Source organism: Lepidochelys olivacea, assembly GCF_965140295.1.
Source record: "Lepidochelys olivacea isolate rLepOli2 genome assembly, chromosome: 6".
Taxonomy (NCBI): domain Eukaryota; kingdom Metazoa; phylum Chordata; order Testudines; family Cheloniidae; genus Lepidochelys; species Lepidochelys olivacea.
Genome location: NC_140416.1, coordinates 5,875,466 through 5,901,347, shown reverse-complemented (window position 1 = coordinate 5,901,347; position 25,882 = coordinate 5,875,466). Strand labels below are relative to the sequence as shown.

The 25,882-nt window shown below is 48.0% G+C and overlaps 1 protein-coding gene and 1 long non-coding RNA gene across 2 annotated transcripts; both read left to right on the top strand.

Moving 5' to 3' along the window:
• Positions 1-1,036: 1,036 nt before the first annotated feature.
• On the top strand, positions 1,037-11,068 carry LOC311522450 (uncharacterized protein). Its single transcript, XM_084631795.1, has 5 exons — positions 1,037-1,380; positions 2,871-2,997; positions 3,731-3,844; positions 6,104-6,193; positions 6,797-11,068. Exons 1-5 carry the CDS (start codon positions 1,246-1,248, stop codon positions 8,233-8,235), a joined length of 1,905 nt encoding a protein of 634 aa, XP_084487921.1. The 5' UTR covers positions 1,037-1,245; the 3' UTR covers positions 8,236-11,068.
• Positions 11,069-14,286: 3,218 nt separating this feature from the next.
• LOC311522492 lies at positions 14,287-24,878 on the top strand. The gene is made up of 3 exons (XR_014712135.1): positions 14,287-15,268; positions 15,580-15,773; positions 23,886-24,878. It is a non-coding gene; the product is annotated as an uncharacterized lncRNA (long non-coding RNA).
• The last annotated feature ends 1,004 nt before the right edge of the window (positions 24,879-25,882 follow it).

The window sequence follows — 25,882 nt, the reverse complement described above, 5'->3', positions numbered from 1 at the left end:
GCTTGGTTCACGATGGCCGAGCACAGTTGAGTTGGAGAGGTGGATTCATCGTAGCAGGAGAGCAGCGGTGCACCGTCTGCTGAAAGCAGTATGGCGTCTGCACGCCAAAAAGGCGCGAAACAATTGTCTGCTGTAGCTTTCTGACGACACACACCCAGAAACACCTGCGAGAATGTTTTTGTCCCATCATGCACTGGGAGCTTAACCCAGGATTCCAATGGGTGGTGGGGACTGTGGGAACTGTGGGATAGCTACCCACAGTGCACTGCTCCGACATTCGATGTTAGCCTCCGTACTGTGGACGCAATCTGCCGAATTCACACACTTTAGTGGAGACACAGAAGACCGAATGTATAAAATAGCTTCTGAAAATTCGAATAGAATAATTTCGAAATAATTTCATACTGTAGACATATCTAAGAACAAAGCAGGGTTAGTCCTATAGACTTCTTAAATAGTAACTGTTGTCCAAATAAACTTTGTAAAAACATGTGGATCTGCCACAGTTTGGTTGACCATTGCTTTTGGTTGATTTTTTTTTTTCATGGATGTGGTATGACTACTGTCAAATAGATACAAAATAGAAATGCAGGTATGATATGTAGCAGAGTGTAGCCCAGACATGGAATTTCACCTCTGGGAATTATCTTCTGTCACCTTAATGGCACTTAGGATATCCCCAAAAGTATTTTCTTACTTACAGCCACTCACATCCCAGTTCCAGATCTGAATAATTATTAAATAATGTATTAATTTACTAATCTCAAACCATGTTTATTCTGGTGAAATGTTTGAAAAGGTGTCTCACACCCTGATGAATTAACAGGGGGGCTGGAACTCAGGGTGCTGGGAGTGCAGGTGCGGCAGCCAATGTGCCCTCTAATTTTTGACAGGCCCTGTGCACAAAAAATTTCTTCTGTGCAAATTTTTGTGCACGCGGTGTTTCGCCGTGTGCACGGGGTTTAGGATCTGTGCGCACGCGCACAGGCCGAGCTTAGAGGGAACAGTGGTGGCAGCCCCCCCGGGTTGAAGTGGTTTCCATCCTACACAGGGCGCCCAGCCCCCCACTGTAACATTGGTGCGATACCCGCCTTTGCACAAGGGATGGGAGCCACCAACCCACAGGGAACCGGCTTCACCCCGTCTCCCCTAGTGGCTCCCCCTGCAACTCGCTTCCCCGACCGAGATGGTTAAGGGTTAAACCCACAGAGCTCGGGGTCCTCCGCAGCCTAGACAGGCCCAGGCATGACTGCGCGAGGGGGCGGGCGAAGGGAGGGACCTTCTCGTGCCCGCCGCGGAGACCCGGGGGCCGAGCCCGGCCCGAGCGGCGCGTGCGGGAGCGAGCCCCCTCTGCAGGCTGCAGCCCCGGCGCGCGGGGCGGTGAGCGGGGCCCGGGGAGGCGCCGCCAGAGGCGGCCGCGGAGGGAGGGAAGCGGCCGCAGAGGCTGCGAATCGCTGCCCGGGGAGGAGGCTGCTGGTGCCGGAGCCGAACCGCGCCTGGACCGGAGCCACCCCCCGGGAGGGTCCGCGCCCCAGCCAGCGAGAGCCCGACCGAGCCCCCCCGCTCGCTGACGGGGGCAGGCGGGACCCTTCCCCGGGGCGGGGCTGCGGGGGCTGCCGGGTTCTGACCCCTCCCCGCAGAGCAGGCACCGGCCGGGGCTGGGGGGCGGCTCCGTTCGGTCGGTTCCCCTGGCCTGTGCCACGGGGGCTGGGCCCGGCCCGCTCGGGACACCGGGCTCGGCGCCGGGCCGGGGCCGCTGCACACACCGGCGATGGGAGCGCGGGGGGAGGCTGCGCTGGGTCCGTGGGTACCGCGGGGGGAAGGTTCCTTCTGTGAGCGCCCCATCGGGCAGCGTGCTGGGGATCCAGCCCGGGGCCTCCAGCGCTACCAGCCTGGGCTGCTCCTGCTTGAGCTGCAGCTCTCTGGCTGGGGCTCCCAGGGTCTGTGCAGATGGCAACTGAAACCTGCAGCCGGGCTGTGCCAGCTGATGGGGCTCAGCCTAGGGGCAGTTTAATGGCAGTGCAGACATTTGGGCTCCTGCTGGAGCCTGGGCTTTGGGACCCTGCTCTGTGTAGCTCAAGCACTTCTCTCTTCCATCAACAGAAGTTGGTCCAGCAAGAGATATTCCCTCCACCACCTTGTCTCTCTAATATCCTGGGACCGACAAGGCTACAACACTGTAACCCTAATTCCCGCCCCATAGAGAGGGCAAGCCCGGGGGGGAGCGACTGGAGAGCGAACCCACCCTGTGCTCACCCCACAGTGCAGCTCCAGCAGCTCCTGTGTTCTGTACGGCTGAGTCCAGTGCCCCACTCTCACCCCGCAGCAGTGGCTTCAGCAGGGTCTTGAGGGGCTGGGCCCGGTGTCCTGTTCTGGGCATTGCATCATGGCATGTGAGGTTGCAGTGCTGCCCAGGTTTGGTCTGCCCAGCCCCCCAGCATGGTGACAGAGGGTCGGGTGTGCCGGCTAAATGTAAGTGGGGCTGTGTCCTGGTGCTCTGGATTGCAGCAACACTCACTGAAGTTTGGCCTGCCTGCCCCTTCATGACAGAGAGTCAGGAGGACTAACCCTCAGCAGTGATGCAACCCTTTGTGCCCGAATACAATACCCACAGCCGTGGGCTGGGCCCCGCTGCTGGAGCCACAACTGTGGGGTGAGTAATGGACACAGAAAAAAAGTCACAGGAAAACACTGTCCATTACTTTTTTCACATTGAGACAAACCTGCACCCATAATAATGGTACGAACTTTCAAGCCTCCCAGACCCTCCCACTTGCGTGGACCACTGTGCATCTGCATCACCTGCAACAACTCTTCCTCTACCAGTGTATAAACTTTGCCATGCTGAGTTGATTTGTTTGTCCTTTCAGATGTCAGTGACGTTTGAGGATGTGGCCATGTATTTCTCCCCAGCGGAGTGGGTGCTGCTGGGCGAGGAGCAAAGGCAACTTTACAAACACGTTATGTGGGAAAATTACCAGACTCTGGTCTCATTAGGTGAGGAGCTGTTTTCCAGAGAATTCTGGCTCTTGTAGTTCCCCAGACAGGGCACATGAGCAGAAAAGGACCATATGTTCTGCAGGCAACAGGATGAAAGGGCACCAACACCACAGTTAAGGTGAAAGACAGACTGGGTTCATCTATGCTGGACCCATGACACGGCTGTGGCGAGCCTGGATCAGTTGACTTAGGACATGGGGCTCAGGCTAAAAATTGCATTGTAGATGTTCAGGCTCGGGCTGGAGCCTCTGCTCTGGGACCCCTCCCCAAATATCCACTTAGCAATTTTACAGTCCCACAGCCCAAGTCTCTCAAGCCCAAGTCATCTGACCCAGGCCAGCTACAAGTATTTAATTGCTATGTAGACATATCCACAGGAGGGAGAGGGGTGCTGGGCCATAGTAGAGTAACTCTCCTAGGCCAAGGAGAAATATACACTATGTGCCACACCTGTTGCCCCCAATCCCCTCAGACACTGCAGTCCTCTCCAACTCCTCTTTCCGCAGGTGCAAGGTTGTTTGCAATTCAATATCCTGCCATTGCTAGGCACCAGGAGTGCTGACCATAAGCTGCAGTTCATGTTTCCATGGAAAATCATTTCAAATACATAGATTAGTTTATTGCCTGATTGGCACAAACATTTCATATGGAGCTGTGCAAAGTGCAGCAGTTCCATGGCTAGAAGTACTTACCTTAGATCTTATGAGCAGTGATGCTTTTGTTTAAGCAGGAATCCAAACCCCCAAGTCAGTGGTGATCTCCAGGATAGAGCGAGGGGAAGAGCTGTGTGTCCAGGGTCCCACAGAAGATGAAGATGGGGTCATCCTGAGAGGCACCCACCCAGGTGAGGAGGGAGTTAAAGTGTTGTGCAAGGGACAAATGAGTAGCTTGAAGGCAGCTGAAATCCTGGTACATTTTGGCCAAAGTGACAATACATTTCAGAATGTTAGTCTTTTAGACTAATTCTATTAGGCTTTTTTGCAACCGTATCACATTGTCAGCTCTCATTCATTCATGATCCACTATAACCACCACATTATTTTCTGCTGTACTGCTGCCAAGCCAGTTATTCCCCATTTTCTAGTTGTGCATCTGATATTTTCTTCCACTTTCTACTTGTGTTTCTTGAATTTCATCTTGTTAATTTTGGACCAATTCTCCACTTTGTCAAGATCATTTTGTTTTCTAATTCCATCCACTAAAGTGTTTGTAACCCCTCCCTGGCTGTCGGAATCATTGACCGAGCAGCACTTGGGAATTTCCTTTCTCACTTCAGGCACAGTTTTGTAGAGACCCAACATCGTTCCATCGCTTTTGTGGGCTCTCAGTTGACATTAATAAAGGATTTCCTTATTACTCCCCAGGACTGCTTGGGAGGCAACATCATGTTGTGTGAGTGAGGAGACCTGGACTCCATTCCTCACTCTGCCACTGAGCTGCTGGCTGAGCTTGGACAATGTTGTATTAATTCATGTAGAATATATGGGCCCAGAGAGACAAAGGTGTTAACATGACACTGTCATGGCCAGTATTAAAGAATGTTAAATAAGGTTTGGGGTTTGGAATACAGAGGCTGTAGCCTGCTCAGTACCATGGAAAACAGCATGAAAAATTCTTTCTAACCTTTTATTAAATATACAGAAAAAGAAGGAAAAAAGTTTAGGCATCTGAAATGTCAAATGTTAAGTATGACTTTGTTAAAATAAATGTCCCTTGTTTCCTTGCCCTTTAGCTGGAGAGAGTCTTTAGACAAAAAGCCTCTGTTTGAAAGTCTTTTAGATTATATTAAAGATGGTAATAACTCTGCTTTTGGGCAAAAGAGAAGCAGTTAGTTGAAATGGGCTGGAGCTGTTGTGGTGATGTTAAAATCTGATCCTGTTTCTTAGAAGACAAAACAAGACAAACACACACAAGAGGGAAGAGAAAAGCACAGCAAATATAGAACATGCAGCTTCTGTCTCTGGCTGACTCTTACTTAGAGCTTTGTGGCTGCAGAAACACAGGCATGGCATGCAGTCTGATCAGACCTATCTGGCAAACGTGTACCAGCGTTGAGCTGGTCTGGGCTGTGCTTCTGTCTGCCTCTTTGATCACAGGCTTACAGCAATGTTGCAAACTATGGCAGTTTTGGCCAGCTAAGCCCGACTCTTATTTAATCTAAAGCAAAGGGAGAAAAATTGGAAAGAGAAGAAATAAGTTGAGGAACTAAAAGAACTCATAGTGCTTGGCGGAGAAGGGGACAAAGTCTCACATTCCAGGTGATTTTTGGGAGTTAGCCAGAACTGGAAATGGTGACAGCATCCTCAGGCTCCCTCTCTCTAGTCCAGTCTTGTTAGTACATCTCTTAGGGTAAGGATGAAGAAGATCTGGGGTCCCAAAAGAGGATCAGGGTGGTAGCATGATGGTATCACTCACTGCAGCAGTTGTTGGCACGCACCTGCTGTTGCTGCTTTTTTCAGTCAGCGAGGGTTGCATTCAATCCTGCTCCTTTTTTTCCCCTCAAAGGTGTTTACTTTTGAAAAACCCCAAAAGGAAGTAATAGGCAAAACAGCCCAGCCCCTCATTGGGTTTTTCTCCAGTTAGGGCTGATTTCTGACACATTCATTTTGGTTTATTAATTTACGGTTCCATGCTTGTCTTGTTTACCAATCATAATTTTAACACTATTCTTGAATTGCATTATAGGCCTTTTTTGTTTGGACTAATTCTATCTTTTTGTTTATATTTTGCACCTTTTCCCATTGACATTTATTGTTGTAGGATATTGTAACACTTTATAAAAACTGTGAGAAAGTTTATAATTATACTGTCAATTAGGGTAATTTTGTGGGCCCAATTATTACAACAGCAAGTTAGTCCTTTGACTCAGGTTCTCTCCCACCCTCTGTATATTTAGTGTATAAGCTCAACATCAGGACGATCTCTGTGGTTTTGTGCAGCACCTGGTGCTACACAACCATAAACTCAGTTGTGCTACCACAATACAAATTGAAAATCAAGCCCCCATTTTATGCATCATTTATGATGGTGGGGAAAGGGCTTCTCTCAGTGATATTCATTCGGTCCATGTGCTGTCAACCAAAGACCTTTTGTCTTGGTGCAGATTTTCCAGCTGCAGAGGAGACCTGGGACTGGTCACTAATTGAAAGCTGCTTGGGCTTCTTCCTCACACAAACGTCTTCCCCTGGAGCAGGTAGGGAACCAGCTCTGCCCTTTCCATTGTGGAAGCTGGAAAGCTCATTTCTGGAGTCATCCATCAGCTGCAAACTCTCCTCTCACAGAGCATTACAATAGGGATTGAAGCCCAAACATGAAAAGAGCTACAGTTCCTCACCCTGACATCCCCGTAGAAACCCCATCTCTCCCCTTACGCAGATTCCCCCAGTCTCTCCCCCTCCCCCATTTTCCATAGAACACGGAGCCGTTGGGATCCCATCACAGTGTGAGTGTTCCGTGTGTGTCCCTCGGGAGAGGGTTGTCAGTGCTGGTGTGTGGTGATGCTGTTCTCCCCACTGAGATGGGCCTCAGAGTAGGGAGAGAATCATGGGGGCTAATTCTCATGTTCATTGACTTGGGGGACTATTAGCAGGGTCTGTGGGACATTGATCTTCTCCTTCTTCCCCAGCACTGGGGCTCCTGGGAGTTTGGCCTCTTGCACTCAAGTGCCAAGAGCCAGCACTGCTCTGAGGAGGGGGGGCGCGGGGCTGACTCAGGCTCATCCCTTTGCTGGGAATATTAGTGGTTTCCCCTTGTCAACAGCGCAGAAAATAACATTTGGATACTCTTCCTCACCCAGAGGGTGCCAGGACCCTGAGCAGAGCTGAGGGGCAGACTCCTGAGGAAGGGTCTGGCAACCTGGAGCCACTCAGGCCTTTCCCAGGGACATCAGGGGAGAACCATTCCCAGAAAACTGAGTGGGAAAGACACCACAAAAGGCAGGACAGGCCACAAGGGCAGAGGACGAACCTGACCAGGAAGGAGCCAGCAACCCCAAGAAGCCATCAGAGGAGATCCAGGTCACATCTAAAGCTGCCTGAAAAGGGACAAACTGAGCCCAGAAAGAGCTTATATACCTGCCGTGTGTGCAGGGAAGAATTCAAGGTGCAGAAAGACCTGATAAGCCACCACTGGATGGTTCATAGGAGACAGAATCTCTATCAATGTAGCGAGTGTGGGGAGAGCTTCAGGAGAAAGAAGGCATTCAAAGCACATGGGAAAACCCACAGAAAGGAGAGAGCCCATCCCTGTTCTGAGTGTGGGAAGATATTCAACCAGTTATCACTGCTCACTGCCCACCAGAGGATACATACAGGAGAGAGACCCTATCGCTGTGCTGAGTGCGGAAAAAGATTCTTCCAAATAACAGCTCTTACCATCCACAAGAGAATCCACTCAGGAGAGAGACCCTATGCCTGCGCTGAGTGTGGAAAGCGATTTATGGATTCATCAACATTTCGTAATCACCAGAGAATCCACTCAGAAAAGAGGCCCCATCACTGTAGCCAATGTGGCAAAGGCTTCAAACTTACATCAAGTCTTACTAGACACCTGAAAATCCACAGCGGAGAGAAACCCTTCCTGTGCCACGAGTGTGGGAAACAATTCTGCCTACGAGAACATCTCATTAGACATCAGAGGATCCACACTGGGGAGCAGCCCCATTGCTGTGCTGAGTGTGGGAAAAAATTCAGTCTCCTTCAAAGTCTCAGGAGACACCAAGGAATCCATCGTACGGGGGGACCCCATCGATGCGATGAGTGTGGGAGAATATTCGGTCATCCAGAAAGTCTCACTCTGCACCAGAGAATTCACACCGGGGAAAGACTCCATCACTGTGGTGAATGCGGGAAAAAGTTTGTCCGTCTAGTACAACTCAGAGTCCACCAAAGAATCCATACTGGGGAGAGACCCTATTACTGCACTGAGTGTGGGAAAAGATTCACCCAATCGTCAGGCCTTATCAACCACCAGAGAATCCATTCAGGAGAGCGACCCTATCCCTGCACTCAATGCGGGAAGGTCTTTGCTCACTCATCGTCTCTTACCAAACATCAGAAAATCCATTTGGAAAAGAAGCCATACTCCTGCGCTCGGTGTGGGAAGCGGTTTGCTCGCTCATCATCTCTTACGAAACACCGGAGAACCCACTCAGGAGAGCGACCATATTCCTGCACTCAGTGTGGGAAGCGCTTTGCTCGCTCATCATCTCTCACTAAACACCAGAGGACCCACTGAGGATAGAGACTCCTGACCCTTGTGTTTGATTGGAGAAACCTCTTCAATTTCTCATTTCACTCTTTTCCCAAAGCCTGTAAAAGAGGGAACCTGCTCCCCCACTCTGAACTGCTCCCACCTCCTCACTAACCAGACATTAGGTTCAGTCCTGGGTTTGTTAAAATAATTTGTGTGGCCCTGGAGATGGGAGAATTTCACCCTAGAGGCGCCTAAACAATCATTGTGGATTGCAGCTGGGACAGGGATGTCAGGAGTCAGGACTGCGCTTTACAGGCTCTGATTTCTCCCAGGCCATTCACTCACTGCGGCTCCCATCCTCTCAGGTTCCTTGAAAAATAGACAAAAATTCTGGCACAGACTGAAAAGGAACTTTTTTCTCCTGCATTAATGAAAGGCAGCGACATCTCCCGCATGTCCTGAATCAAAAGGAAGGGCATTTTGATTTGGCTTTGAGATAAAATTATGAAGCAAGCTGTTGTAATAGTTGGCTGTATGCATAATGCAGCCAGGGCCCTGTCTCACACCTAATTACCAGGCAAGCAATACCAGCTAGGACCAGAAGATTGGAGACTGGAGTTTCTGGGTCACACCAATGATAATACGGCTAAAGTCAAGACACCCCTTTTCTGAAATAGTTGAACCTGTCAGACAGTACATGAGACACAACATTTCTTAGAAACAGCGGCAACAGGTGGTGTGGGACTATATTTTATTTTGATGATGCACTTCTTGATGGATAGACAAGTCAGATTTGCATCCCCTTGTTCAGTCATTGTCAACCAGGGGTATGTGTACCCCTGGGGGTACACAGAGGTCTTCAGGGGGTACATCTTCTCATCTAGATATTTGCCTAGTTTTACAGCAGGCTACATAAAAAGCACTAGGAAAGTTACAAACTAAAATTTCATACAGACAATGACTTGTTTATATTGCTCTATATACTATACACTGACATGTAAGTACAATATTTATATTCCATTTGATTTATTTTGTAATTATATGATAAAAATGAGAAAGTAAGCAATTTTTCAGTAATAGTGTGCTGTGACACTTTTTTGTATTTTTATGTCTGGTTTTGTAAGCAAGTATTTTTGAAGTGAGGTGAAACTTGGGGTATGCAAGACAAATCTGACTACTGAAAGGGGTACAGTATTCTGGAAAAGTTGACAACCACTACCCTAGTCTCTCTGAATCAGCTCTCACATGCTCCTCGGAATAACCATATAAAATGAAAGATCCTTCTTCATTACAACAGGATACATTGTGGTGACAGGTGGTTTAACTTACATCTTTATCCAGCTTCTTGACCTCCCCATCCTGTTCCTGTGGGGCTCAAGTACAAACAGTATGCTGTTTGGTTATGGATTGCCTTCTTTATCATCTTGATGGTAGATGCATGCACTTGACGTCTCTGGATGCTGCTGCCATGATAGCATGACCACATCACTTACCCAACATCTAATTCATTGTTTGTGCCATGAGAAGCCATACGCCAGAAAAAAGGCAAGGGCAGGGATGAGGGATTGATATAGTAGAAGTTTCAGAGAGCTGCTTCCTGTTACAATGGTTTGTTTTCTGAATAATTTGAGTTTGTGTCCCTGGAAGAGGAAGTGGCACTTTAAGTCCACTAACACTGAGATGTACCTGGATCTCAACCCTGACACGTAATGTCAAGAAGTGAGGGAAATTATCTCTGAGCACCTTTGCTCTACTTTCCAGGCTGGGACTTGTTTGCTGCTAGTTGTAGGTGTTTTCAATAAACAACTTGTGGAGTTGCAGTCCCAGCCCAGAGTGTGACATGGATGTGAAACAGCCAGGGTTCATAGAGCAGGGACAGAGATGGGATCCTGCGTGAGAACAGACAGCTCAGAGAACCCTGTTTGAGGAGAGAGAGAGAGAGAGAGAGAGAGAGAGAGAGTCTTAAACAGAGAGGGAGAGAAACTGGTCCCGGCAGCGTTCACAGATGAAACTGAGCAGCAGCACAGGGCCAGTGTCTCCTCGTTCCTCCAACTGGGGAAATCCGTGGCCATGCCTCTCTTTCGGAGGGTGACGATGAGATGCAACTTTATCTCACTGTTGTGTCGTCATTCCTGGAGGGAATAAAATAATACAATAGAATTATGAGTCTGAAATGGCTGCCTCCCATGTGTGTAAGTGAAGCCCTGCAATCTTCCTTGCACTGCTGAATTTGCCATGTTCCAGTCACTCTTGGGAGATGATGTTGGGGAAAAGCAGCCATCTTGCCTTTCTTTTTGGAGCTGGTTATGCCAGCTGCAGTTCAGCTCAGTTGTAATCTGCTTTAAATCATTATCTGCACTCTAAAAATGGGGGTGGTAGAGCATTGAATTAGTTAAAATCTCCCAGAATACGTTGTGCTTATGCTAAGCTTTATTGTGCAAATTTACTAGTTGTTAAATTGTTCTAACCTTTGTTCATTGTATATGCAGAATCTGTCAGATGTAAGATGTATACTCTGTTAAGGTTTGCCAAATATGAAGTGTGTGCTAGGTACAGTGAGTGCAAATATTTCTTTGGTTTTATGCTCCTTGTGTGCTATGGTCTACCGCCAGCTAAACTGTTGTGTGCATAATTAGATAAGAAAAGGTGTGTAAGGTCTGTGGATTCTGGAATTTTCTGTCTTCTAAATGAGGAAAATACAAATATGAGTAAAACTGAACTCATAGTTTGGAACAGAGTGAAGATGTAAACTGCTGCAAGACAGTTCTCCAGATTGGGTACATACTGACCTTCCTGTATTACACTGATTTTACTTCCAATCAATAAATCGGTTGAGTTTGGTTATCTGACATCTTGACTCACTATCAAACTCCAATTGCTGATAGTAGTTATTGTGTATCTCTCTCCCCTTAGTGACTCTGAGCTGTACTAAGACTGAACTGCCTCAGGGATACATGTTAGGGAAACAGTTTGCCAGCCCCAAATGGTTAAAACTCATGAGATTTTTCTAAAATAATAAAAGTTGGAGGTTTTTTCTTGCTTTAGGTTTCTGAGCTGTTAGGTGCACTGGTTTCATGTTTTCAAGGTTTTTCTCTGCTACCATGAGGGCTAGAAACTTACTTTTTGTAATGAAAGCTGAAATTCTCATGCAATACAGTGGAGACAACCTGAACCCCTGCTCCATTCCTACCCCCTGAGTGCCATCCCCATCCCTCCCCTCAACCAGCTTTGGCAATTTCCCAAGCAGACAGACTCTCCTGGTCTGTATCTGGGCTCATGTGACAGTTGCTGAGTGATCAGCATGGGCTCCAGGGTCAGTTTATCATTATGGCCCTTTTTATTTACTCCTCAGACAGAATCATTTATTAGGAACCTGAGCTGCAGTCACAGTGCCCTCTGCCCCTGGAGCTTCAGCTGGGGTGCCCCTCCACCAAGATGGGGTAGGGCTGCCTGGCCATAAATGGTGAAAATGGGCAGGAAGAGAAATGGGGGTGATCTCCTAGATCCCTGTGAAGTGTGATCAGCCCCATAGGATATAGGGGGGCAGTGACCTCTCAGGGGCTGAGGCCAGGGCAGCCTGTTTGTGGCCCCTCAGGAAACATTCACTGGGAACCTTAGAAATTCAGGAGCTGTTTGATCCTCCTGAGCCCATTTTCCCCTCTTGCTCCCTGCAGCTGCTGCTCCCAGGGGTTAATGCCGCAATGAAGGGCAAAGGGCATCTTGGGTTTGGATTGTGGGATGGAGCCAATAGAGGCCCAGACTGTCCTTCTCTGGGCAATTCCCCCTCTACTTTCAAACTGCACAACCCCGCCCCCACTCCTAATTACCAGCTGCCACTCTGGGCTGAGGAAGGACCATTCTCACCTGTGCTGGGGTAAGGGAGGAGGGAGTTGGAAACTTATCCCCAGACTCAGGATAAAAGCTCCCAGCTGAGGGGATGAACCATTTCACTGTGGGGATGGGGGTGGGGGGAATAGAATCAGAGACTATTAGGGTTGGAAGAGACCTCAGGAGGTCATCTAGTCCAATCCCCTGCTCAAAGCAGGACCAACCCCAACTAAATCATCCCAGCCAGGGCTTTGTCAAGCCGGGTCTTAAAAACCACTAAGGATGGAGATTCCACCACCTCCCTAGGTAACCCATTCCAGTGCTTCACCGCCTTCCTAGTGAAATAGTGTTTCCTAATATCCAACCTAGACCTCCCCCACTGCAACTTGAGACCATCGCTCCTTGTTCTGTCATCTGCCACCGCTGAGAACAGTCGAGCTCCATCCTCTCTGGAACCCCCCGCCCCTTTCAGGTAGTTGAAGGCTGCTATCAAATCCCCCCCACTCTTCTCTTCTGCAGACTAAACAAGCCCAGTTCCCTCAGCCTCTCCTCATAAGTCATGTGCCCCAGCCCCCTGATCATTTTCATTGCCCTCCACTGGACTCTCTCCAATTTGTCCACATCATTTCTGTAGTGGGGGGCCCAAAACTGGATGCAATACTCCAGATGTGGCCTCAACAGTTCCGAATAGAGGGGAATAATCACTTCCCTTGATCTGCTGGCAATGCTCCTACTAATGCAGCCCAATATACCATTAGCCTTCTTGGCAACAAGGGCACACTACTGACTTATATCCAGCTTCTCATCCACTGTAATCCCCGGGTCCTTTTCTGCAAAACTGCTGCCGAGCCAGTCGGTCCCCAGCCTGTAGCGGTGCATGGGATTCTTTCGTTCTAAATGCAGGACTCTGCACTTGTGCTTGTTGAACCTCATCAGATTTCTTTTGGCGCAGTCTTCCAATTTCTCTAGGTCACTCTGGACCCTATCCCTACCCTCCAGCATATCTACCTCTCCCCCCAGTTTAGTGTCATCTGCGAACTTGTCAAGATATATCATGTCCACTGCTTTCCCCATATCCACAGAGCCAGTTATCTCATCATAGAAGGCAATCAGGTTGATCAGGCATGACTTGCCTTTGGTGAATGCATGTTGACTGTTCCTGATCACCTTCCTCTCCTCCAAGTGCTTCAAAATGGTTTCCTTGAGGACCTGCTCCATGATTTTTCCAGGGACTGAGGTAAGGCTGACTGGTCTGTAGTTCCTCGGGTTCTCCTTCTTCCCTTTTTTTAAAGATGAGCACTATATTTGCCTTTTTCCAATCGTCCAGGACCTCCCCCGATGGCCATGAGTTTTCAAAGATAATGGCCAATGGCTCTGTAGTCACATCAGCTAATTCCCTCAGCACCCTCAGATGCAGTGCAGTCAGCCCCATGGACTTGTGCATGTCCAGCTTTTCTAAATAGTTCTCAGCCTGTTCTTTCACCACTGAGGGCTGCTCACCTCCTCCCCATACTGTGTTGCCCAGGACAGCAGTGTGGGAGCTGACCTTTTCTGTGAAGACCAAGGCAAAAAAACCATTGAGTACTTCAGTCGAAGGATGCCAAAGGCTGAAATTTCACCTCTTTAATTTTGGTGGGTTTGGGTTTCTGAACAATCAGACCCTTTTCATTTTTCCTGTTCTCTTTAAGAAAGGGGGATTTTTACCAAAGTGACAAATTTTGAGATTGTGTCTGAGCAATCCCCACCCAACTCCTCCAGGAGAGTGGGACCTTCCAAACTGGCAGTTATGGCAGTTGGCCAGTCATCTTCTCCACCCCATAAGTGCAGCCTCAGACAGCGAGGGGGATTAGCCACCCTGACCAGCCTGGCCTGGGACACTTTGATCCCCTCAGTCTGTGGTGGAGTGTGCTGTCTACACTGGAACAGGTGGCCAGTGATCCTCGGAGCAGCTTGGGTGGGGAGGGGAAATCGGACACATTTCTCCCTCCGCCTTGCCCCCCCCCAGTGGAAGCTGCTGTTTTGTGACCCCTCAGTGCTGGGAGGGGAGTGAGGAGTCCCTGCCTTGGTGTGTTCAGTGCCTTTGTGCAGGGATAGCTCAGCCCCAGGGGCTCCTGGAAGGGGAACGTCTCAGTCTCTTCTTCCCCAGAAGTGGTTTCCTGACCATTCCCCATCACAGAGCAGCCTGCAGGCCTGGTTCTCTTGGGGGAGGGGGAGTAAACGCAGCCCTGTGTTGTGGTGGGGGAGGGAGGGAGGAGAATGGGACATTCCAAAGTGGCAGTTATGGCAGTTGGACCTGGGCTTGGGACATAAATACAGCCCTGTATGCGGAGGGGGCATGTCATGGAAATGGCTCCCATATGAAGTAGACTTGCACATTCTTGGCTAATAAACTTTTGTGTCCACAGTCTGTGCCTGAAAACCTACTTTCACACCCCTGAAATGCTCCTCTTATGAAGGCACATCAAGACCCGATGGCTGAAAGCCGAAGAAAGACAAATTGAATTAGGAAATAAGGACAAATTTTCCACCGTGAGGGTGATTTACTAGTGGGAGAAACTCACAAGGGAAGTGGTAGATTCTCCAGCTCCTGATGTCTTCAAATTCTGTCTGGACACCTTTCTGGAAGATGGTTTAGCCAAACACAAGTTATTGGGCTCCATACAGGAGTAATTCATAGAAATTTCATGGCCTGTGTTACGGAGGTGATATAGATGGTTGGCTGGTTCCTTCTGGTCTTAATAGCTATGAATCTCTGAAGCCCTTTTCCAACCCATCTGCACATGCACCTTTATTAACGTTCCCCCTCCATGTGGATGTTTGGTGTAGTAGTTAGCTGTATCAGGACTAAAGACCATGAAAACATTTTATGGAGAGGCAGACTCAGTGCTAAATTATATAGGAATTCTCTGCAGTAATTCATGAAGAAAATTCCCTTGTGTACAAAAGGGGGTCTTATAATTCAAACGCATAGGAATGAGTAAATATAGGTGTCACCAGTGATCGGCACTAACAACGAAAGTAAGAATTGCTTAATTAAAATATTTTTATTGTAATAACTAGCAACTTTTTTGCTTATTTTGCAATTTCAGAATCAAAGTGAACAAGTGCAACATATATCAATTGAGTAAATGTCATCTCACTAATGGTGAACCATGCATCTTATTCATTACAGTGGAGGTTAAGTCCAACCATAGAAAAATTCTAAAATGTGACCTTCAGCTGTTTCCATCAGAGATTTCTATTCATGGTACGAGTTGAAGGGAAACAAAATGCATCTGGAGTGTTATATTAAAATAATGAACTGTGTTCAAATAAGTTCACTGACTGTTCATATAAAGGCACTCACCACAGATAAACATTTCATCTGCCCTTTCTTTAGTTCTTTTCCATATATCTTGAAAATGACACTATACAAAATAATGTTTCAAATATTGATTGGGACATCAATGTTATTTGCATCAACATTAGTGTCTTTTTAAAGCAAAGGTGCTGTCATTACAGGTACTAAGTTCTTAGGATGATATACAACACTGGAAATCATTGTGTATGTTTCCTCAGACTTGATCGAACTGAGAGCTGGTGTGTCTGTGTTGGCATTTTGGAATTAAAAAAGGAAGGGAAGTGGAAATATTCAAGCATGGATGAAGAGTTCTCCAAGTTTCTTGAAAAGTAAAATATACCAAGCTGTTTATTGCTGCTATACAACTCTCATGGCAACACTGAAGACAAGGTCAACTAATTGTAACCGATAGGTAGGTCTGGCAGAATTCACTTTTTAAAAATAATTTCAACAGATATCAATGTTTATTTTAAGCATTTTAAAAATATTTTTTATTGATTTGAATTTTCTCAGTTGCGGGAAATTATGGGAAAGGGGGAGGTTAGACAATTACTTAATGATAATAGACATTGAGATTCAAAAAGTTAAAGCTTTTACAACCATTCATACATAAATTGTCAACATCACATGTCAAAATCTACAAAGTAAATATCCTTAAGTCAACAAATTATGCCTGTTTTTTTACTGTTCATTTGCAAGTCCTTTGGAACATCTTAATTCAAAAGTAAATCACTGGATTTTGACTATAATAAGTTCTCAACCTGCAATTTTCTTACTTTGCCTATCTGTAAATTTGATCATAATCCATTTAGCACACAAACTCTGGCATGCCCCACAGCAAGCGCCTCAGGGAGTCATGGCAGCCTGGCTTCACAGGCTGGGGCCAGTTCCAGGGGTGTTGCTGGCTGGCGCCAAGTTTCATTGGGGGAGAGGCAAGAGTGCATTGGGGCACAGCTCAGAACTGTGCTACCCACCCTGCCTGGGGAGCACCTGGTCATACAGAGGCGGCCCGGTTCGGGGCACAGGGCAGGGAGGACTGCCAGGCAGCCAGCCAGTGCCTCAGCTCCCACAGTACGGAGAGCCAGGGGCCCAAGAGGGCTGGGTGGCTCCCACCGGCTTCTAATCAGTCGTGCTAAATTGAAGGCAGAAATCTGGGCAGGGGGCATGTGACCCCACATGTCCCTCCTATACTGCCCCATTTTTTTGCCCCCACAACTTTGCGCCTGGGGCAACTGCCCTGCTTTCCCGATCCTGGTTACAGTCCTCTATAAAATCCCCCAAACCAGAACCTTTTGTACATGAGTATCAGGCCATGAAGCAGAATGACAGGACCCAGACAGAACTTCCCCCATGTCCTGCCACTACATGTCAGGGCTGAGACCCGGGAATATCTCAGTGGTGTTAGTATTGGCATTCCACTTCCTCTTCTAGGGACACAGAGTCAAGTTATTGAGAGAAAAGAGCAGTTATAACAAAGCCGTCTGCTTTGATCAGTGCAGTGAGGGGCACAGAGGGGGCCTCACAGCCTTTTGGTTACTCAGAAGCAGGAATATACTTTTCGATCTTTTTGGAAATATACTTTGCATTTGGGAGAAGTTGGGTAAAGAAGGAAAACTAGAGGAAATAAAAAAATATACTGTGTCCGTGGAGTCTGGGGTGGGTGGGAGACAGCAAGTGAACAGCCTGGGAGAAACCAGGGCCTCGTACACAGCAGCCCAGATTCCAGTCATCTCATCTCTCCCAGTCCCAACCTGTAACACCCACAACGGGATGTTTAGGTGGCTTGTTGGTTAATGCTCCTATCCCCAGGGCTACACAAATCACCTTACCAAACTTAGCACCTGAATTTCTGTCTGGTCAATGAGCAGGTGGGAGCATTTCAGGGCAGGTGCAGGGTCCCCCTCCTATGTACAGGCTTTGGGGAGAAGGGTGAAGGGAGAGTTGGCAGAAGTTTCCCCACATCAGACATGAGGGTCAGGTCTCTCTCTCCCCTGTGGGTTCTTTCATGTCTAGTGAGAGCTGATGAGTGAATAAAGTGCTTCCAGAACTCAGTGCAGGGACAGAGTCTCTCTCCTGAGCAGATGCTCTGCGGCGTGATAAGGCCTGATAATTGGGTTAATCTTTTCCCGCATTCAGCACAGCAGTGGGGTTTCTCCCCAGTGTGATTTCTTTGGTGGACGGTGAGATGTTGTGCACACCTGAACCTTTTCCCACACTCAGTGCAATGAGGGGGTTCACCCTCTCCTCTAAGTGAATGTGCTGATGTCTAGCAAGATTTGATGACCAATTTAATCCTTTCCTGCAGTCAGCACAGCCATAGAGATTCTCTCCCAAGTGCTTGCTCTGGTGTCTAGTGAGATTTGATGGATAATAGAATATTTTCCTGCATTCAGCACAGGAACGGGCTCTCTCCTTTCTGTGGGTCCCCCCCATGTGCACTGAGCAATTGCTATCCTCTGGAGCTTGCCCCACCCTCTACATTTATCCTCAAAAAGAAAAGGAGGACTTGTGGCACCTTAGAGACTAACCAATTTATTAGAGCATAAGCTTTCGTGAGCTACAGCTCACTTCATCAGATGCATATCGTAAGTGAGCTGTAGCTCACGAAAGCTTATGCTCTAATAAATTGGTTAGTCTCTAAGGTGCCACAAGTCCTCCTTTTCTTTTTGCGAATACAGACTAACACGGCTGTTACTCTGAAACCTACATTTATCCTGTTTCCCTTTCCTAGGAACCCTCCACTTGTGGTTTTTCAGGTCTCTCCGCCCCTCAAATCCTTCACTGTGTAGACAGCAGGTGTATGGGCTCTTTTTGCCCACAGCTGTCCCCTGTGTAGGGACCTTTGGATGTGCTCTGGATTCCCTCTCCTGTCTCTTTGGGGTTGGTAGCTCTGTCCCATCCAGTTTCTCCCTTTGCTTTTGTGGTCTGTGCTGCCTCTTGTGAGATTTTCCCTACTCAGATCTCTGGGAAACACTCTCAAGGCCTGGGCAGCTCCAGGCTTCCAGGCCCTTCTCAGGCGGCTGCTCCTCAGCTCTGCTCAGGGTCCTGGCACTTGCTGGGTGGGGAAGAGAATTCAGTTGTTAGTTTCGGTGCTGCTTGCAAAGGGAAACCACTGATATTCCCAGCAGTGGAATGAGCATGAGGAAACCCCACAAGCCTCACCTCGAAGCAGAGCTGGGCCCCATCACTTGAGAGCAAAATCCCCAATTCCAAGAGGCCCCAGTGCTGGGGGAAGAGCACAAGGCCAGTGCCCCATAGATAAGGCTACTTTTTAGTCATGGGTATTTTTAGTAAAAGTCATGGACAGGTCACGGGCAGTAAACAAAAATACATGGCCTGTGACTGGTCCATGACTTGTTCTATATTCTCCTGACTAAATCTTGGGGGTGGGACCCCACAGGTCTCGGGGGGGGGACGGCCTGGGGGTGCTGTGGGTGTCAGGAGGTGGCCCAGGACCCCCGCTGGTGTTAGGGGAGGGGTTGGTGGGGCACACAGGCTCCCTACCTGGCTCCTCGAGGCTCCCTGGAAGCAGCAACATGTCCCTCCCTCAGCTCCTAGCTCCAGTCCGTGCGCTGCCCCCACCCCAAGTGCCGGCTCCAACGCTCTCATTGGCAGGTAACCGCAGCCAATGGGGGTTGTGGGGGCAGCGTTTGTGCCTGCGGGCAGAGGCAGTGTGTAGACTGGAGCTAGGAGCTGAGGGAGGGTCTGCTGCTGACAGACAATGCATAAAATGAGCTCTCTGGCATCCCCTGCTCCAGAGAGCAAAGCAGCACCTATTGTCTGTTCCTGGCAGGGGTGAAAGTAAGTTAGAGGACTTACAGGTACGCCGAAGTCCTGAGCAGGGGGCATGGCCTCAACTGGAAGAGGCGTGGCCTTAACAGGAAGAGGCAGGGCCTTAAATCCCCGGGCCCTTTAAATCTTGATTTAAAGGGCATGGACTCCAGCTGCAGTAGTGGTGGCTGGGAGCCCGGAGCCCTTTAAATCACCCCTGAGCTACCAGCTGCAGAGGCAGCTGGGAACCCTGGGGCTCGGGGGTGATTTAAAGGGCCCAGGGCTCCGGCTGCTGCTACCGCAGCGGAGCCCCGGGCCCTTTAAATCACTGAGGAGCCCTGGGGGCTCCCGGCTGCCACCTCTACCCCGGGGCTCTGGCTCTGGCAGAGGTTTAAAGGGCCTGGGGCTCCGCTGTAGTAGTGGCTGCCAGAGCCCCGAGCCCTTTAAATCCCCACCTGAGCCTGGCTGCCCGAGCCCTGGGGGAGCAGCGGCCGGGCTCCGTCGGGGATTTAAAGGGCCCCGGGGCTCCAGCCGCTGTTACCGCCCCAGCCCTTTAAATTCCCGCCAGAGCCTCCCCACCCCTACCCCAGGGCTCGGGCAGCGGGGCTCAGGCGGGGATTTAAAGGGCCATGGGGCTGTAGTGGCTGCTGGAGCACCGGGGCCCTTTAAATTCCCGCCAGAGCCCCGCTGCCGCTACCCTAGGGCTTCAACAGCAGGGCTAAGGCAGGGATTTAAAAGGCTGGGGCGGTAGCAGCGGCTGGAGCTCCGGGGCACTTTAAATCTCCGCCACAGCCCCGCTGCCACTACCCCAGGGCTTTAAATTGCTGTCTGGGAAAGCCGGTCCCGGGGCGTACCGGCTTACTTTCACCTCTGGTTCCCGGGGATGGGTCTCGGCTGAGGAACCAGCTGGAAAACCCTTTATCAGCCTCCAAGAACCATGTCTCCTCCATGTTGGGGAAATCTGCATTGAAGAGAAGTTCTCAGCCTTGTGCCAGATCAGAAGTCTGCCCAGAAACTGTCCACTGAGCCCTGCCATGGGGCAGGATCTGAAGGGGTCTGGGATGGGGTTGGGGGGCTACTGAGGGGAATAGGTTTCATTAGTAATTGCTGGGTTTTTGGAGTTATTAATAATATTTGAAATTATTAATATTAATATGGGAAGTCACCATACACTAATTTAACCATTAATTCCTTTATTAAATCCGAAGGCCAAATGATACTTATACAATTGTTCTAAACATGCCTAAAAAGCCTAAATAATAAGCAATTTAGTACATCCAAACAGTAACAAAACATTTGTAAGCATTTGATCAAAATACTTACAAATGGGCTAAACCCAGTGGTGCTTAGACCCATATTGTCTGGGTCCAGTGTGTTCAGGCAGTTTACTTTTTATGCACACTAAGAGTTTACTTTTTTACCTTTTAATAAACAAGTGATGTCATTGCCAATTACTGTACTGACTTCAGCTAAAAATCAATTTGAGACAGTTCATCCTCATTTCCAGTCTTAATCCAGATAAGATTTGCAACTGCCTTCTTTTCCGAGGCCTGTTCTCCCCTCCTTCTTGCTGTCCAACAGTTTTCCCTTTGCACTTGGGTTCACATAGGCTTTAGCTCAGGTATGTGGGGTGGGAAGTGCTCTGTTGGCTCATTTTACAACAGATTCTTTGTTTAGAAACCATCTGCAGTCATCCCTAGCGGTCAGAGGCCTTCTTTTTAGAAACTTTCCCTTATCTCATTAATTATTCTTTGAACCAGACATCCTCCTTACTTTATTCCTTCTGGCCTTATCACTTATTATGTTCAAGGTCTTCCTTCTACTTGCTAGTCAGGGCCTTTCTTTACAACACATACATATTTCCTTAACCAAACTCAAGCTAACTTTAATTATTTAATTTTATACTTGTCCTACACTAAGCCCCCTCACACCCTGAGCAATGTCACACTGTGGTTGTGGTCAGCTGGTGGATCCCTCACATACAGAGTGTACGGAGCTTCCTGCTGCTCAGGGCTCCCAGACTGGTGCTGAGGCCATATAGGCAACAGTCTCCCAGGAGGTTCTCAGATAGGAACCAGAACGAGGGAAGAGAAGAGCCCCCTGCCCACCTATCCCAAGAACTCCTGCTGCAAGTCCTAAAACCAGCGACAGCAGGATGGGCTTCTGACCTAGCACTATGCTCCTTCTCTGAGGAATCGCTGTTCTCCCTTTCCCTCCCCCTTAATAGAACTGGAACGGATCTCAAGAGGTCATCTAGCCAGTCCCCTGTGTTATGCTTATAAGAAGCACACGGGATCTTTTTCAGGGGAAAAGGCAATACACTACATTTATTGAAGATACAACAATTGGCATATGCATTCAGTCACACACACACTCACTCACTCACTCTCACTCTCACTCTCTCTGTCCCGCCAGTCAATGTTATAGTTACCAGTCCAGCGTCCAGATCAATCTAGTGGCCAGCTAGGTCGATCACAAGTAGAGAGGAGCCGGGTTCCGGCGGTCGCAACACGATGCTCCGGGAAAGCCTTGGAAGGACAAACCCAAAGTTTCATGGCAAGGCACCCTGTTTATATAGTGATTGTTTTTTTTATTGGGACCAATAAATGGCTTAATGGTGAAATCCTAGCGGATCTTAAACATAAAAAAGAAGCTTACAAGAAGTGGAAGGTTGGACATATGACCAGGGAAGAGTATAAAAATACTGCTCGGGCATGTAGGAATGATATCAGGAGGGCCAAATCGCACCTGGAGCTGCAGCTAGCCAGAGATGTTAAGAGTAACAAGAAGGGTTTCTTCAGGTATGTTGGCAACAAGAAGAAAGCCAAGGAAAGTGTGGGCCTCTTACTGAATGAGGGAGGCAACCTAGTGACAGAGAATGTGGAAAAAGCTAATGTACTCAATGCTTTTTTTGCCTCTGTCTTCACTAACAAGGTCAGCTCCCAGACTGCTGCGCTGGGCATCACAAAATGGGGAAGAGATGGCCAGCCCTCTGTGGAGATAGAGGTGGTTAGGGACTATTTAGAAAAGCTGGACGTGCACAAGTCCATGGGGCTGGACGAGTTGCATCCGAGAGTGCTGAAGGAATTGGCGGCTGTGATTGCAGAGCCATTGGCCATTATCTTTGAAAACTCGTGGCGAACCGGGGAAGTCCCGGATGACTGGAAAAAGGCTAATGTAGTGCCAATCTTTAAAAAAGGGAAGAAGGAGGATCCTGGGAACTACAGGCCAGTCAGCCTCACCTCAGTCCCTGGAAAAATCATGGAGCAGGTCCTCAAAGAATCAATCCTGAAGCACTTGCATGAGAGGAAAGTGATCAGGAACAGCCAGCATGGATTCACCAAGGGAAGGTCATGCCTGACTAATCTAATCGCCTTTTATGATGAGATTACTGGTTCTGTGGATGAAGGGAAAGCAGTGGATGTATTGTTTCTTGACTTTAGCAAAGCTTTTGACACGGTCTCCCACAGTATTCTTGTCAGCAAGTTAAGGAAGTATGGGCTGGATGAATGCACTATAAGGTGGGTAGAAAGCTGGCTAGATTGTCGGGCTCAATGGGTAGTGATCAACGGCTCCATGTCTAGTTGGCAGCCGGTATCAAGTGGAGTGCCCCAAGGGTCGGTCCTGGGGCCGGTTTTGTTCAATATCTTCATAAATGATCTGGAGGATGGTGTGGATTGCACTCTCAGCAAATTTGCGGATGATACTAAACTGGGAGGAGTGGTAGATACGCTGGAGGGGAGGGATAGGATACAGAAGGACCTAGACAAATTGGAGGATTGGGCCAAAAGAAATCTGATGAGGTTCAATAAGGATAAGTGCAGGGTCCTGCACTTAGGACGGAAGAACCCAATGCACAGCTACAGACTAGGGACCGAATGGCTAGGCAGCAGTTCTGCGGAAAAGGACCTAGGGGTGACAGTGGACGAGAAGCTGGATATGAGTCAGCAGTGTGTCCTTGTTGCCAAGAAGGCCAATGGCATTTTGGGATGTATAAGTAGGGGCATAGCGAGCAGATCGAGGGACGTGATCGTTCCCCTCTATTCGACATTGGTGAGGCCTCATCTGGAGTACTGTGTCCAGTTTTGGGCCCCACACTACAAGAAGGATGTGGACAAATTGGAGAGAGTCCAGCGAAGGGCAACAAAAATGATTACGGGTCTGGAACACATGACTTATGAGGAGAGGCTGAGGGAGCTGGAATTGTTTAGCCTGCAGAAGAGAAGAATGAGGGGGGATTTGATAGCTGCTTTCAACTACCTGAAAGGGGGTTCCAAAGAGGATGGCTCTGGACTGTTCTCAATGGTAGCAGATGACAGAACGAGGAGTAATGGTCTCAAGTTGCAGTGGGGGAGGTTTAGATTGGATATTAGGAAAAACTTTTTCACTAAGAGGGTGGTGAAACACTGGAATGCGTTACCTAGGGAGGTGGTAGAATCTCCTTCCTTAGAGGTTTTTAAGGTCAGGCTTGACAAAGCCCTGGCTGGGATGATTTAACTGGGAATTGGTCCTGCTTCGAGCAGGGGGTTGGACTAGATGACCTTCTGGGGTCCCTTCCAACCCTGATATTCTATGATTCTATGATTCTATGATTCAATGAGTTTTGCACTGTTATGTTGTAATTAATTGTTGTGTGACGAGTGCTTGTTTTTTAATTTTTTAATTTTATTTTTTATTTTGTTTTTTTTATCAAGTTTCTCAGGGAGTTATTCCATGCTGGTTTTAATCACAACTATCTTGTCCCCATTGATAGGTGCCTGTCTCATCTTTAGAGTCGTCAAACTGCCCTCCTCTGACATTTCAGTAGGGGCGTGTTGCAGCCTCCTGGTGCCCTTGCATCTGTCTCCGGTTAAGCAGCGCTTTGTGCTCAGGTTCCAGGATGTCCTTTTCTGCAAAGAATTCAAACATCATTATTTATGTAAACAGTTTAATTTGTGAAACATGTACCCACTTCAGTTTTCCATCTTTTTCAATATGGTATACCAATGGGCTAAGGCAGTCCTTTATGGAGTAAGGGCCTATCCATTTTGATTCCAGTGTGTGTCCCTTTTCCCCATTTTAAGGTACATGACTTGGTCTCCTGTTTCCCACAGGGCTGCCTTTGTGGGCCTTTGTTTCTGAATTTTGTTGTTCATGTGTTCGATGGTCTGATTAACCCTATACTGGAGGGTGGTTTTATCTTCTTGTAACTGTTTGAGCCACTGAAAATAATCATGCTGGATTATATTAGAGCTCTCTTCTTGACCCTGTACCAGGTAACTAGGATCAATCATTAGGCACATTGGATGTCCAAACAAAATTTGGAAGGGTTGAATTTTTGTTCTTAGTCTATTACTGCTGTGGATGGCAGCCAAAATCAGAAGCAATTTATCCAGCCAGTCTTTTCTTGTGTGATTTACTACCTTCTGGGGCACTTCCTTAATAGTGCAGTTTATGCGCTCTGCTTAGCCTGAGGACTGAGGCCAGTATGGTATACAGACCTTTTGTTTAATTCCCAAGACTTGTATCATTGTGGTAAAGATTTCTCCTACAAAGGCTCCCCCATTGTCAGAATCTATTATTTCGGGGGTGCCATATCTACATACTACCTCATTAAAAAACTTTTTAGCCACTACCCTGGTGCTATTATCTTTAGTAGGAAATGCCTCCTCCCATCCTGAAAAGGAATCAATTATCAGCAATAAATACTGGAATCCTTCCTTACTCCTTGGCAATTTATCAGTAAAATCAATTTGAACCCAAACCTTCGTTGGTGCATCCTGGGTTGCCAGTGCACAGGACAAGCCTTGTCCTGAGCGCACCACACCCAATTTTGCACCCATGTTTTAACATCATCTTCCATACACTCCCAGTCTGCTACTTGCTTTAGCCTTCTTGAAGTCCCTTCCACTCCTTCATGCATAAACTGATGGGCTACATTAAGTAACTCCTGTCTTTCTATTTTTCCTGTAACTCGGTTAGGGAGGTCTGTAGTGCCATCTGTTGGCTCATATGTGTCAGCACAGACATTTTTTTTTCTGACTTCTGGTTACAACTGCTATGTCATGATGTTGGGCTATTGTATCTACCCGATTATTCCAGGTGGCCTCCGTACCCATTCCTTTACTGTGTGCCCTTAAAAAAGGAGTACTTGTGGCACCTTAGAGACTAACAAATTTATTTGAGCATCCGATGGAGTGAGCTGTAGCTCATGAAAGCTTATGCTCAAATAAATTTGTTAGTCTCTAAGGTGCCACAAGTCCTCCTGTTCTTTTCGTGGATACAGACTAACACGGCTGCTACTCTGAAACCTGTGTGCCCTTACATGTTGCACCTTTAACTGTTTAGGGTTCTTTGTTACCCACTGGTAAATCCATTTCCATTCCTCTGAATAGGCAATATCCTTTCCATCTGCTGCTTTCCACCCATTCCTATACCAATCATGTATCCAAAACTGTATCCCCTTCACACAAAAATCACTGTCAGCATAAATATACACGGGCCTGGGGGGAATTTTCATATTGCCTTAATAAATAATTGCCTGATAAATTGCGTGGAGCTCGGCATGCTGAGCCGATCCATGGTCTAAATGTCCCTGAATAACTTCCTCTTCTAAGTTAATGGCAGCATATTTTACACATCTTTTCCCTTTTACTACCATTGCACTCCCATCAGTAAACCAGATGTGCTTTTCTTGGTCCACAGTATCTAATTCTTCCAGTGGGGGTGCCTCTGCCAAGGCAATTCTTTGCTCCAGAGTGGCCTCTGGAC

Bases quoted from the DNA above. Each gene is read 5' to 3' on its own strand.
- LOC311522450 (XM_084631795.1), top strand. From the start codon at position 1,246: ATGACTGCGCGAGGGGGCGGGCGAAGGGAGGGACCTTCTCGTGCCCGC. The intron at 1,381-2,870 runs GTGAGCGGGGCC...TTGTCCTTTCAG, and splicing joins CAGCCCCGGCGCGCGGGGCG to ATGTCAGTGACGTTTGAGGA. The intron at 3,845-6,103 runs GTGAGGAGGGAG...GTCTTGGTGCAG, and splicing joins CCTGAGAGGCACCCACCCAG to ATTTTCCAGCTGCAGAGGAG.